The 15,448-nt window shown below is 48.0% G+C and overlaps 1 protein-coding gene across 1 annotated transcript; it reads left to right on the forward strand.

The window, feature by feature from the left end:
• Nucleotides 1-1,768: 1,768 nt before the first annotated feature.
• Nucleotides 1,769-15,042, forward strand: LOC114652446 (tripartite motif-containing protein 16-like). The gene is made up of 6 exons (XM_028802827.2): nucleotides 1,769-2,411; nucleotides 3,622-3,717; nucleotides 6,520-6,753; nucleotides 6,915-7,077; nucleotides 7,225-7,260; nucleotides 14,504-15,042. The coding sequence occupies exons 1-6, from the start codon at nucleotides 1,830-1,832 to the stop codon at nucleotides 15,040-15,042; spliced, it is 1,650 nt and encodes a 549-aa protein (XP_028658660.1). The 5' UTR covers nucleotides 1,769-1,829.
• The last annotated feature ends 406 nt before the right edge of the window (nucleotides 15,043-15,448 follow it).

Raw genomic sequence — 15,448 nt, forward strand, 5'->3', positions numbered from 1 at the left:
ATTAATCCAAGACACCTTTTATCAGTCACCCTATGCCAAGATCAATTAGCAAAGCACAATCCAAATCAATTTCTTCCTCCGTTCTCCAAGATTGCTGCCCGCTGCCTCCCAGCCCTGACTCCCCAGTGTGAGGCACCAGACTTCTTTTCAAGTAAAACTCTGGTGTCACCACATTGCTGGTTGGGTGCATTTCTGGGTCACGTGAAAAGCAGCAAGGTTGCACTTCCACACTGCAAGTCCCGGTAAATGCTGTGGGTGTCCTGACTGGGATAAGCCTCAGGGAACACTGCCACCTTCTGTTTAGAGGTGTGAACCAGTCCATCCATTATAGATCGACACCAGCTGGAATGAGGATTACAGAGCGAGCGTTCCAGTCCAGTTGTATCTCCATTCCAGCAGTCCTTCCATTACTACAATCAGTGTGGGCAAGAGCTTATCCTCCATTCCAGCTAGGATGCAGCATCTGAATTTCTCCTGGGATTAATAAAGTTTATCTCATCACGCACAGCATAACTTGCTTATTGGCCAAAGGTAACAAGATACATGAAACGAGTAACACTTTAAAACTTGCTTGCTGGAGAATCAACAATCCAACACGTGACTGGGCATGTCTCCTGCATGAGGGGTGTCCGCTGCCCCCCAAGAGGCTGTGAGAAAATCTCAGGGATGCCATGAGCTGGATGCCCAAATCATGAGTGGTGTTGTGTGTGTTAGAGCTGAAGCTGTCGACTGAGCCCGAGCCGAGATTTATTTCTGGAGCGTATTTTCATACAAATGGTGGACCTCAAAGTGCTTTACATGATGAAGAAAGGGAAAAAAAGCCAAAATAAAAAATAAAATGAGGCAATTCTAAAGAACATAGAATAAAAGTCAGGTCCGATGACCAGGGAGGACAGAAAAAAATAAAAAAAACAAAAACTCCAGACGGCTGGAGAAAATAAAATCAAATCTGCAGGGGGTCACGAGACCACCCAGCCCCCTGTAGTCATTCTACGTCACATCAATGACCTCAATCGGTCCTCATGGCATTCAGGGCTCACATGGAAGAACTTGATGATGACGGTCATGTGGACCTCTGGCCTTCAAGTCATCAATGTAGGATCAAGCTTTACAGGCCAGAGGTGCATGACAGACAGACAGACAGACAGACATCTCCCCCAACTTTATATATATGGACTAACTGTGCCAGCCATCTAAATAATCCACTCAGACCTCAGTGCACCACTGAACTGAATGGATTTTGTACTGAATGCAGTAATAAAATGAATTGCATTTTCCATTCCAACTGATGGTGCATCGCAAACCCTTATAGTCATAAAATGCCAAATGCTTGTGATGCGCCATCAGTTGGAATGACAAATGCAATGCACTTTACTAGTACAAATGTCTGAGATGGCAGACACACAGACACACAGACGCTTGTCCTTTAGTGAAGGTGGATTGTGGCTTGTGATTTTCATATAGAAACTCAGAGTTACTGAAGCCTTTGCCTTGCTTTTTGTTCGTGTTCGCTGACTAAGACAGGAGCTTTCTTGCTTCCATTTTGACCACTTTCTCTTTCTGGATTCTGAAGTTTCCCTGCCCTGTTCGCTCTCCCATTCTTCTTTGGTTCTTCTCCACCTTGGACTTTCACACTTATAAACTGCCATCAAGCTTTGACGTGTTTATGTTCAGGTCGTAACACCGTCAGCACTGTGATAAGATGCAGATAAGAGTCCCGCTGCACCGGTGAACCTGACCTTTAAACAGAGCAGAACCTCCGCTGGCGGTCAGGGTCTCATTTTTAACTTTGGCTTTTTGCGACTGTCCGTCTTTCTCTTCTAAGCAAAATGATGGCTGAAGCTGAGCTGTTTGCACTCCAGGACGAGTTCACCTGCTTGGTGTGTCTGGACTCCCTGAGTGACCCCGTCTCGATCCCCTGCGGTCACAGTTTCTGTCTGCAGTGCCTCACAGACTGCTGGGATCAGAGTGAAGCGTCCCGCTGTCCTCAGTGCAGAAAGACCTTCACGCCGAGGCCTGAACTGAACAGAAACACCCTGCTGAATGAAATCGTGATAAAACTGAAGGAGACTCGACTCGGGCCTTTTCTGGGTCAGAATTACAGCGGTGCTGGAGACGTGGAGTGTGACTTCTGTACTGGGCAGAAGAAGAGCGCGCTGAAGACGTGTCTGACCTGTCTGGCCTCCTTCTGCCTGACTCACCTGCAGCCTCACTACGAAGGAGACGTCTGGAAGGACCACGAGCTGGTGGACCCAGATGGACATCTACAGAGGAAAGTCTGCACAGAACATCAGAAATGTTTGGAGTTTTTTTGCCAAACGGATGAGACGTGCATCTGCCTGCTATGTGGAATCACCAGACACAACGGTCATGAAATGGTCAAACTGAGCAAAGGAAGAGAAGAAAAGCAGGTGAGGACGGGGGGAGAAGAAGCACACGATTTGTAAATGTAGGTCCATCCATTTTTGAACCTTGCTAATCCATTACCGTATATACTCGTTGATATGTTCTCTTGACTTGATCGTATTACTTCTGGTATTTTATAATGTCGGTCATGTAAGTCGAATGTGGTAAACTCACGCTATTGGTCCAAGGGATTACGATATGCTAACGTCTGCCCTCCTGAGAGAGTCACCACGGGGCACACGGCCTTTCTTTTCTATGTGCTCCTCACCTCTCTGTCTCTCTCTATTGTGCCTACGTGACCACACGGTATTTAATACCCCAACTATTCCAAAGCGACGTTTGCACTGATTTGTGTTTTTTGTATCTCACACCCTCACACACCTTTATAGTACGATGGAGCGTCGACCAGAAGAAAATATGCAGCTGGTTTTAAATTAAACATCGTTGAAGTAGCGATAGAAATTGGTAACTGCGCTGCTGCTGCAACAACATTCGATGCGTCTGAGAAACTGACGTGAGACTGGAGGAAGCATTTTTGTATTTCGTATTTTTGTGTAAGTCAGGGTCTGATTTTATGATCGATTTTTCGGGTCTCAGGGCCCAACTTATACGTGAGTATATACTGTAAATGGTAATGAGGTGCTAGAAGGTGTGGCCTCAGGTGCAGGGCAGGAACCCCCCCTGGATGGGAGGCCAGTCCACCATAGTGCCCCCTCACGTACCAACACTTTGGGCCAATCAGAGTTAGGAAGTGAGTGAAGACGGGGACACCAGATACAGTGTTACAAATCATCTCTGCATGATTGATGCGGATGACACAGCCCTAAAATGTCAGCTGAAATATTTGAGATGAATGTATGGAGAGAACTTTAGAAGTTAAGCCGATTCTGACTTTATGGCGGTGTCGGCGACTAGCAGACTTTGCCCTCATCTGTTTTTGCGCAATCTTGGCAGGCCTCCCATTAGAGTCGGCAGTCAACGGCAGTTAACATGTAAAACAATCAGACCACCATAATGAAGGCTCAGAAACAGAAGAAGAAATCGAAATGAGAAGCCAGGACTCAATTCTGTTTGTGTCAAGATTTGTTGATGTTCATTCGACTCAAGTCGCTCGGTTCCTGTCTGCTAGTGACATCTGGTTTGACCAGTCGTCTTAGTCCGTGAAATAAATCGACCCCATCAGACCACATGTGACCTCCTGTGTTTCCTGAACAGAAGCAGCTGGGGGCGACACTGGGAGAAGTGGAGAGGAGACTTGAGGAAAGACAGAAGAAGCTGAAGGAGATGATGCAGGCAGAGGGGCTCGTGAAGGTGAGTTGAATTTAGATGGCGCTGTGTGCCCCACGTGCTCTTTGCTTTGGGTGTTTTCAATCGGGTCCCACTGTTGGAGGGCCACCTTTCACTGTATGTAACAGAGCACTGGGCGATGGAGATTTCTGTTAGCTGACCTACCATCCCACCATTTTTAGTCCTTGCTGCCGACGTCGTCTCCGAGTAAACGTGTAGTGACGGAGAGGGGTGGGATGAAAATGGGGGCTCACTCAAATGAAGCTGGAAGCATGCACTAAGGCTCAGTGAAAAAGCTACAGTGTTGTGAGAAAATATCTGCCCCCGTCATTATCTCTGCGTTTGTATATTTGACACAAGGAATGACCTCCAACCTTAAGACAACATGCAATATTAGAGAAAGGGGACATTTTTAAAATCAGGACTCTCTGTATTCAAGGAACACACTTAACCCGACACCCCCATAGTTTCATCTACTTGGTTGAGGCACCATTAGCAGAAATTCCATCATTTGAACTCAGTCTCAGGAGTTTTAGCCCACAGAATTGCTTTGATTCAAGCACTTTGGTATTCTGGGAACGTCAAACTCTTATTTCAGCGTATTGTTGGGATCGAGTCAGGACTTTGAGTAGGCCACTCCAAAACTTGAATTTTATTTCTTCAGTTTAGATTTGCTTTTGTGTTTTGTCTCCTTGTCCTCTCACATAACCCAATGATGCTTCAGTTTTAGGTCACAGACAGGTGACTGGACATTCTCCTTAATAATATTCCGGTAAAATGAAGAAATCATGGCTCCTTCAGTAATTCCAAGTCTTCAGGTCCCCACTCTATCACACCTGTTCACCCCAACGCACCGTCCTATTGCAGGTCTGATGTTCTTACTGTCCAACATCAGGTATGGCGGACCCTGTGCCATCCAACGTGATCTGCTTTGGACTTGTCTGTCCAAGGAACAGCGTTCCAGAAGGTTTGAGGATCATCCAGGTGTTTCATTGACAATGCAGGACCCGCACTGATGATACTCTCAGATAGCAGAGGGTTCCACCTTGCTGCCCCCTTATGACTCCCACTTTATCTCAGTCTCTTTCTTACTGCGGAGTCTTGAACACTGACCCTAGTGGGGAACAGAGAGGCCTGCGGTGTCCTGAATCTTCTTTTGGGATTCTGTTTGACTTCCTGAATGAGAAATTGCTACCTCCTTGAGGTCAATTTGTGAGGAAAATTCCCCACCTTTCCCAGTGCTGTCCATTTGGAAATAACAGCTGTCAGCATGGTAAGTTTCCAAAGCCTTTTCTCCACATCTCTTCTGGAATTTTCTTTGCCCAGGGCCAAGTTTTCTTCTAGATGCATTGTGATGACAACTTCACTCTCACAATGAAAGTCCGATATGCGTTGACGTTTAGAGTCAAAAGGGCTGGCTGTGGACAGCTGAGTCTAATTATCAATTAGCTTTGGTCAGTTGTTGAAGTGAATTACTAAGGGGGCAATTACTTTTTCACACAGGTGATATAAGTGTGAGATAACTTGATTACACAAATATTTTAAGTTATTATGGGCCATTACATGTTCACCCTGCTTCTTTGTATTAATTACTTCATTTTGTTTAACAATCTGAAGCCATTCTTTGTGACAAAAATAGAGGATTTCAGGAAGGGGGCAAATACTTTTTCACAGCAGTGTCCAACAAATCTGAGTGGCTCGATCTTCCTCACCTTTAGCTGAGCTGCAGACCTGGCAGCAACACTTGTAGCAATCCACGCTTGGTTCTCACCAACAGCACCATCTCAGGGTGGGGGTGACACCCTGAGTGAATTCCTGCCAATGCCAGTGTATGCGGTGCCAGCGCCTGGAATAAGAGGACCTCAGTGCTCATTTCATATTAACGTTCAGACAGCAGGCAGCCGCTTTGTAGTTCAATGGCTTCTTTTTCTGTCTTATCTTAACAGGCTCTGGGTCAATCCACGCTTTCATAACCCGGTCATTCACAGAACCCTGGAGTCTAAAACTCTGAGAGGTCGCTGAGAAACCAGATTCACAGACACAGAATTCTCCATGGGGTACCAATTACATGGCCATGTAAACCCTGAATCTGGTTACAGCTAAGGATATTATGGCCTGTGCAAGTGCACATTACTGTGTTAGCTTCAGACAGCGGTCGTGGGTCGAAAATGGTGGAAGCATCCACAAGATCGATTTCCTGAGGCAAATTCTTTGGCGCAGTGGCGTCTGGAGCTGTCACGCTTCGTCTTCTTCCTATCATGTCATTCATTGCCTTCTGTAAATGGCTTCCCAGCTCTTATTTTCCTTTCTGCTTTATTGACTTGTTGATTCTGTTCTCTATGTAGTTTGCCGTTAGAAAGACACAAACCCCAAGAACTTCATCGAGGTTACCACCAACCGCGTGTTGTTCTTCATCAGCGCTCATCACATTAAAAGATTTCCATTAGAACCTTCACATGACAGACAGACATGAAAAAATTGGCAAAAGGTTAAAAAAATCTGCTTTTCACTTTGTCATTCTGGGGTACTTTTGAGGTTAAGTTTAGCACAAGTTTCCACCAAAACAAAATATAAAAGGAAATGAAGGGGTCCGAATACTTTGTGATGGCACTGTAAGTCCTCCTTGGTGACCCTTTGCTCCGAGGACTTCCAAGCACATCTTCTGCACAGCTGAATCCCCAGCTTGAGTGTAACAATCGACAGCCAGCACGCTGTCCTGTGTTAATTAAACAAAGAAACCAGAGATGCTCGTGTCTCAATCACTCTGTCATATAAAAACCAAGAATGCGTCACTCGGCTCAAAAATGTCTTTCTCCATCCAATCAGATCTCTGCTGACAGGGAGGTGCAGGAAAGTGAGGAGAGCTTCGCTGAGCTGCTTCACTTCATTGAGGACACCTGCAGGAAAGTCACAGAGAAGATCAGAAGTCGAGAGACGAGAGAAGTCGAGAAGACAAAAGGAGCCATTCAGCAACTGGAAAAAGAGATTGAGGAGCTGAGGAGGAGCGACGCCCAGCTAAGGGAGCTTTTAGAGACCGAGGACCACGTCCACTTCTTACAGGTGTGTGTGTTAGAGAAAGAAAGAGAAGCTTCAAAGTGTCAGACCAGGATTTGTGGGATCTGAAAAGTATGAAGAATACAGATTGTCTGTTAGTGCTGCTCCAGTGAGGAGTCGTTTCTGCTTCCCTGAACTCCCATCTTTTCTTCTCCCTTTTCATGCAGACCTTTGCAACTCTCCCGCCTGCACTTCCTGACAATGGAGACCTTCTCAGCATTACAGTTGCGACAGACTTCTTGTTTGGGAACTTGAAGAATGAAGTGTCTGGGGTGAGACGGCGTGTGTCCAAGATTGGCCAGCTGGATGTGGGGCAGTCCACTGTAGCAGGTACCGAGTCCGAATGTGTTCTGTAGATGATTAGGACAGTAGTCACAGAAATCCTGAGGTAGGACAAGGGGATGGGGAGCTTCATTGGCATTTATAGTGCCTTTCACTGTCCCAGAGTGTTGTTTTCCCTTTTTATTTCCCATTCAGGGAATGAAGCTCAAAGCAGAGAGGAGTTTTTGCAACGTAAGTTTGTGTTTTTTGTAAATTCATAATCATATTAGCGATCATCTCTCATCTTATTGTTGATGTGGTGAGAAGCAGTGGATTGGGCCACTGGGCAAGACTGGGGGAGGACTAGTAAGCTAAAGGTGTTGTGGCTGGAGCATCCTGTGGTACGGAGAGAGTTAAATGTTATGTGGACATTTTCATTGGCCATCAAAAGCACAAATGAGCTAAACAGACTCCTTCAGTAATAGCAAAGTTCCCCTTCCTGTATCCACACCCACACCTGTCACCATATATTGGAGCGCTCATGGACTGTTCTGATTGGCCCTTATCTGAAAGGAACAGGCCGACACCTTGACATCATAATACGAAGGTGCTGCCCTCTACTGGCCTGCCAGCAGATCTGAACTGCTCTGACCTCCGGTGGTGTACGACAATCCAGGAATACTTGACTGACCAAAAAAGTGGAAACTTGTTACGTTTAAATGGCACAAATTGAAATCAAACACAATCCGATTTTTTCCATTTTTAATTGAATTAAAACTCCACTATACATTGAAGTAGGCAACACGATGAAATGCCACTGCCACTGATTTAGAAGAAGAGAAACGAGGCTTATTAGCTTCTATCCAGCAGGGAACGCTAGCTCCCCTGTTGCAATAAGTTCTTTTGTATTTGCGGCGTGTTACATAACCCAAAACTATATAGATAGGATATTAAAAGGCGATACCCCTCCCGTAGTGATACGGCGGTAAGAAATCACATAGGAGAAATAACTTTGCTTTCTTTAATGACGGCTTACGCAGCATAACTGACGAAGGACGTCATGACAAGACTATCACCGAGGTGGGAGCTCGATGTGTAGAGTCTGCCATTTTCGTCGCTGTGGTGGAAGGGTTTTCAGGATCGCATGACGTTATCTCCCATCCATCCGTCGGCTTCAAAGGTGTGCCGGGCAATATGCCAAGGCTTTATACTCTTTCTCCATGTGCAGACCACACTTCGGTGAATCACACCATTCCAAACAAGGCCAAGAGAAGATCCAATGTCATGCTGACTCTGACACACAGTAATAGTGCAATGCCCATGTCGCAGTTTGTCCTTAAGTTGTCTTCTAATTGCCTAGCAGTTCTAAATGCTGGGCCCCTGTGTGCTAAACCAGGTCTTGTGAGTTTAAAGTAAAGCAGATTTAAAATATCTGCACAGAGCACAGTGACATATTAAACTTCTCTTCTGATTACATAGCTGCACTACCTGTGCTGAAATCACACTAACCTGCGTACAAGACCTCCACCACTCCAAAAAACAGAACATTTGAAATATTTATTAAAAACACCAAAAATAACAATGTGCGTTAAAAAAAAACGGTGCACGCTGACAAATAGACGCAAAGCGTAGATGACATGCAAAAACATTCAATCCAGTGTGAAGTAGTCAGCAGGCGAGGTTGAGCGCGTTAAGGGTCTGTGGTGGGGCTGAGTCTTTAGAAAACAAACAGCACAGTGAGTGTAGGAGTGTGAAAGGAAAGCCACGCGGCCGCAGAGATCTCGATAAGAGAATCTGCTAATTGTGCGTAACGTCTGGACGTCCATCGTTGACGCTCCTGGGGTTGTTTGGTGCACTGGGGATAAAAGGAATTTTAGTAATAAGAGACGGGGAGAAGGTGAGAAAGCAAAAAATGAAAATCGACAGAATAGGGTAAGATCAAGGAAAAGACAACGAGTGCATTCCCACCGCGGGAACTTTGTCCTCAGGAACTAATTAGAACATTGGAGACGAGAACAGGCCACTCAGCCCCACAAAGCTCGCCAGTCCTGTCCACTTAATTCTTCTTAAAACAAACATCAAGTCGAGGTTTGAAAGCCCCTAACGTCTTACTGTCTACCCCACTACTTGGTCGCTTATTCCAAGTGTCTATGATTTCTCTGTGTAAAGAAAAACTTCCTAACATTTGTGTTTACCCCTCACAAGTTTCCAGCTGTGTCCTCGTGTTCTTGATGAACTTATTTTAAAGTCACCGTCTCGATCCACTGGACTAGCTCTCTTCATCATTTTAAATATTCAGTCAGGTCTCCTCGTAATCTCCTTTTGCTTAAACTGTAAAGGCTCAACACTTTTAGTCTTTCCACAAAACTCATCCTCTGCAGCGCTGGAATCCGCCAAGTCGATCTTCTCTGGTGTTCTTGCTGAACTCATTTTAAAATCACCATCTCGATCCACTGGACTAATGAGGTCCTTCACGATGCGGACCCTGAGCCACTTGTAGTTCCTGGTCACTTTCGTTTGTTACGTTCCCACTGCACAACAGGAACTGTAAGCCTCATGTAAAATATGTGACAAACAAAGGTCATAGGTTAAACTGTTGACATCGGTTCAACTCACAGCAGTGTTGGCACAACAACGTATGGAAATGTATTGCTGTAAGTTATCGATATGTTAGAAAATCAACTTTCAGAATTGTTCAACAGGATTAAAGAACAAAGAGCAAAAGAGAAGATGACTTTCATGCAAGGATTTAAGGTTTGAGGAAAGAAAAGTAACGTTAACTTGATTCGTTAAATGCATGTTCATTAATGCTGTAATGAAGTTTAGATTTAAAGATAACAACATATGCTTTGATACCAGGATAACCTTCATGTTCTCACCACTCAAGGCCCACCCACGATAGTTCTTGATACTGTGAAAGGGTGCGTCCCGGACACAGACAGGCAGACACGTTCCAGTCCATCACCACATGTTTATTTACACAATTCTACTAAATACAACAGTCTATGTGCACCACACCAAACCCCCACAGTCTCTCACAGTCCAGGCTCCTCTCTGAGCCGTCTCTCTTTCTCTCTCTTCTCTCTCACGTCACACAGGGCCTCTCCTCGCCCCCTCTGCACCGGCCTTGTCCACCTCCTACCCGACTCCAGCCTTGATTGCAGGGCGACGGCTCCTTAAATAGGTAGCTGGGTGCGGCTCGCAATCAGCCACCTGCCACATGACTCCCCCGCTAGCTGAGACCTCCCAGGACCAGCGGACCGTTCTGCGAGGACGTGAACCACTCGGCGGCAAGCCGACACTCCATAGCCTAGGGCCCGATCCTAGAAAAGAAACAGAAAAACAAGGGCGGAGGCATTGCCCTGACACAGCCCCACGGCTCGTCTTCAGTTGGGCCAACGGTCTTGGCCCCGATCGGCACCCCGATGCTCTCTTTTCCAGCCTCCTAGCCTGAGCAGTCCGTGCTCCCCGCCATGGGACCACCAGTGGGATCACGCTCCGTTTCCACCTCTCAGCCAATGGGTATTTCTTCTGCTTCCGCAGAGGACGGCCTTTTGAAGTATGCGCGCACTCAGCAGCACGTACTCCTTTATTGGAGGAACTGGCTTCCCCAAGCCGCTTCCTCCGTTTACTTTGGGACGCCGCGACGGTTTGGATCTGCCCATTGTAAGAGGGCAGACCCAGCCCTGCTGGCATCCGAAGCTTCACGGGGTCGGTCTCCCTTACCTTCCCTGCTGTGCCTCTCCGTCCAGGAGCTCCTGCAGAGCACCGATCCTCTCTTGCCTGCGGCTCTCGATCCGACGCCACTGCCATCCCTCCTGACTCCAGCGTCTCCGCCCGGAGGGCACATCGCTCGGCCGGCGGCAACAGCACAAGGCGCAGCTGTTTTTGCAGCTCCTGTAAAATCGCCGCCAAGGAGAGAGAAGCAGCCGGCGGTGGGCTTACCTTGCCAGTAGTTCCACTTACCGACTGCTCTCTATGGGCGCTTCCCTGCAGCCCACTCGGGTTTCTTTGAAGCACGGGACGGACATTCCCTGCTCTCGCTTCCGACCATTCACTGGCGAGAGAACAGGACACGCTGTCCAATCCCGTGTCTGTTAGGAGGAGGGACTTCCTGCCGGCCATCTCGCTCTCCTCTCTCACAGGAGAGCATCTCTCCGGGCAGCTCCGCTGTTGCTGCGGCTTCCCCAGCTGCAGCCTCTCCTTCCCGGCAGCGCCTCTTGTTGCTGCCAAGTCGGTGAGCCGCCCCTGAAATACAAAGTCCACCAGTGGACCACCAACGGTCCATGACACACTCTGTTGCTGCGGGGTTGGGTGCACGCCGCCCTTGCGGCACGTGGGTGAGTTCGCCTGCTGTGCCGGGCCTTTCACAAACTTTTTCTGATATGCAGATCCGCACCTTGAACCAGGTGCAGCATCCTGCCGACTACGCCACTGTGAAAGGGTGTGTCCCGGACACAGACAGGCAGACACGTTCCAGTCCATCACCACATGTTTATTTACACAATTCTACTAAATACAACAGTCTATGTGCACCACACCAAACCCCCCACAGTCTCTCACAGTCCAGGCTCCTCTCTGAGCCATCTCTCTTTCTCTCTCTTCTCTCTCACGTCACACATGGCCTCTCCTCGCCCCCTCTGCACCGGCCTTGTCCACCTCCTACCCGACTCCAGCCTTGATTGCAGGGCGACGGCTCCTTAAATAGGTAGCTGGGTGCGGCTCGCAATCAGCCACCTGCCACATGACTCCCCCGCTAGCTGAGACCTCCCAGGACCAGCGGACCGTTCTGCGAGGACGTGAACCACTCGGCGGCAAGCCGACACTCCATAGCCTAGGGCCCGATCCTAGAAAAGAAACAGAAAAACAAGGGCGGAGGCATTGCCCTGACACAGCCCCACGGCTCGTCTTCAGTTGGGCCAACGGTCTTGGCCCCGATCGGCACCCCGATGCTCTCTTTTCCAGCCTCCTAGCCTGAGCAGTCCGTGCTCCCCGCCATGGGACCACCAGTGGGATCACGCTCCGTTTCCACCTCTCAGCCAATGGGTATTTCTTCTGCTTCCGCAGAGGACGGCCTTTTGAAGTATGCGCGCACTCAGCAGCACGTACTCCTTTATTGGAGGAACTGGCTTCCCCAAGCCGCTTCCTCCGTTTACTTTGGGACGCCGCGACGGTTTGGATCTGCCCATTGTAAGAGGGCAGACCCAGCCCTGCTGGCATCCGAAGCTTCACGGGGTCGGTCTCCCTTACCTTCCCTGCTGTGCCTCTCCGTCCAGGAGCTCCTGCAGAGCACCGATCCTCTCTTGCCTGCGGCTCTCGATCCGACGCCACTGCCATCCCTCCTGACTCCAGCGTCTCCGCCCGGAGGGCACATCGCTCGGCCGGCGGCAACAGCACAAGGCGCAGCTGTTTTTGCAGCTCCTGTAAAATCGCCGCCAAGGAGAGAGAAGCAGCCGGCGGTGGGCTTACCTTGCCAGTAGTTCCACTTACCGACTGCTCTCTATGGGCGCTTCCCTGCAGCCCACTCGGGTTTCTTTGAAGCACGGGACGGACATTCCCTGCTCTCGCTTCCGACCATTCACTGGCGAGAGAACAGGACACGCTGTCCAATCCCGTGTCTGTTAGGAGGAGGGACTTCCTGCCGGCCATCTCGCTCTCCTCTCTCACAGGAGAGCATCTCTCCGGGCAGCTCCGCTGTTGCTGCGGCTTCCCCAGCTGCAGCCTCTCCTTCCCGGCAGCGCCTCTTGTTGCTGCCAAGTCGGTGAGCCGCCCCTGAAATACAAAGTCCACCAGTGGACCACCAACGGTCCATGACACACTCTGTTGCTGCGGGGTTGGGTGCACGCCGCCCTTGCGGCACGTGGGTGAGTTCGCCTGCTGTGCCGGGCCTTTCACAAACTTTTTCTGATATGCAGATCCGCACCTTGAACCAGGTGCAGCATCCTGCCGACTACGCCACTGTGAAAGGGTGTGTCCCGGACACAGACAGGCAGACACGTTCCAGTCCATCACCACATGTTTATTTACACAATTCTACTAAATACAACAGTCTATGTGCACCACACCAAACCCCCCACAGTCTCTCACAGTCCAGGCTCCTCTCTGAGCCATCTCTCTTTCTCTCTCTTCTCTCTCACGTCACACAGGGCCTCTCCTCGCCCCCTCTGCACCGGCCTTGTCCCCCTCCTACCCGACTCCAGCCTTGATTGCAGGGCGGCGGCTCCTTAAATAGGTAGCTGGGTGTGGCTCGCAATCAGCCACCTGACACAATGCTTACCCCGGAGTAGGAGCTAAAAAGAGGACCAGGACCTACAAGGTGAGAGTGCCACAGAAGTTACTAAAAAGTCTCTGGTTCCTGAATGACATTCGTTTTAGTGGTACACTGTGTAGCCATCAGAATTGAGAATTGAGCCACGTGAAGAAGATAGGAAGCAAGATGATCAGAAAGCCCCTTGCAGAGTGAGAGGAATGGCACTTCAGGGGTAGGGCCGCTAATTCGGCCTGTCTGATCATTCAGGTGAATGTTTCGTGGTCACCAGTGCACAGTGGTGAGACAAAGGATCAGGGCTTGGTGGTCTGCACTTAGGCTGAGGGAAAATGGTGCGGACAAGAGTCGAAGGTGGCTGCCGGCTTTCCCAGACGCAACCGTTTTGAGAGAGGAAAGCACTGAGGCTTAAGATCTAAAAGAAGAAACAGGCGTCCATCCAGCCAGTCCTGTCTGTGTTTTAGTTCTTCATTGTAATCCATTTATTTGCCTCATTTAATTTATGGATCTTAACCCCTACAATGGCTCAGTTTTTATCTTGGATATTTGATTCATTTATTTGCCGAAGACTTCATTGCTCTGTTTGCACAGAGCCTGTTGTGGAAAAGAATTGTGTAAAGCATTTGGCACCATTGTCATCGTCCAACCTCAGTACGTGATTATCAATGTCCCAGCATCACAGTAGTGCCACTTAGCACAAGTCATCTATGCTGGCTTTGAGTATTTCTTATTTTTTTACACATACTGATCCAGAGCTCACTGCGTGGTCTTAATTCTTCAGTTTTCAGTCTTTCACTAATCCAGATGGCCTGAGGAAGAGCTGTGTCATCAGTGCATGATACAATTGACATTTCCTCCCAAACGTCTGACTTACTTTGTCCCCACTGCTTTTTTATGTTTCTTATTAACATTTGCTCAAGATTCTGTCACAATGAAATAAATGAGTTTATACTGAAAGTACAGAAAGAGCTCACAATGAGAGTGACATCGCAATCAATTGTGACAAAGTGACAGGCAATCAGGTGGAATACTCCATAGAGGACTTTTAGTTTACACAATACACGGAAAAGGATCAGGGCCAAAATGACACATAGTGGCACAAACAAACCAACCAACCATCAAGAGACAATAACGTGAAGTCAATCATAGTAGTTGTGGGACGATGTGAGTAGACCTCATGAGAGCAGCTTCGGAGGAGAGCTCCTCATTTCTTCTCTTTTCTTTTCTCAGATTTCTTGGAGCTTACAATGGACTCCAACACATCACACGCTTTCCTCCACCTGTATGAAGAAGACAAAAAGGCAACATTTGAATTGAGGAACAATGGACATTCCAATCACTCGGACAGATTTTCATACTGGTCCCAAGTTCTGTGCAAGGAGGTTCTCACTGGGACTCGCTATTATTGGGAAGTGGAGTGGAGTGGATTTTATGTTTGCATCGGGGTCACATATAAAGGAATCAGCAGAAAGCAGTGGAGCAACGAGAGCCGCCTGGGATACAACAACAAGTCCTGGTATTTGTGTTGCTCTCGCTCACGTTGCTCTGCACGTCACAATAATAAGGAGACAGTAATCAGTACCATCTACGGCTCGAGAATAGGCGTCTATCTGGACCATCCCGCGGGCTTGTTGTCATTCTACAATGTCTCAAACAACATGGCGCTCCTGCACACGTTCAACGCCTCTTTCACTGAGCCGCTCTATGCAGGGTTTGAAGTTGGATTTCTCTCCAGTGTAACAATCTGCAAACCAAACGCGACTGACTAGTGAGGGGAAATCCTTGAGGGTCGCATCTGTCATGACTCGAGCTGGCCCCATCCCTAACCTCACTTTTTCTTTTCATTTTCCCTCCTTTCTTTTTCTTTTCACTTGTTTTCTTGTTCTGTGAGACTGCCAGTAAAGTTGTGCGCCTCAGGTGCTGTGGCAGTTCAGACTGCAGTCACCGGAGGGGGAAGTGAGTGTCACGTGTTTACCTTTTTCTGTGTTTTATTTGCTGATTTTAAATAATAATTTTTCATATATTTAGTGTATATCTATTATATAGTGCCTTTCATATCTATCTATCTATCTATCTATCTATCTATCTATCTATCTATCTATCTATCTATCTATCTATCTATCTATCTATCTATCTATCTATCTATCTATCTATCTATCACCCTAATGGATTGTT

Source organism: Erpetoichthys calabaricus, chromosome 5, assembly GCF_900747795.2.
Source record: "Erpetoichthys calabaricus chromosome 5, fErpCal1.3, whole genome shotgun sequence".
NCBI lineage: Eukaryota > Metazoa > Chordata > Cladistia > Polypteriformes > Polypteridae > Erpetoichthys > Erpetoichthys calabaricus.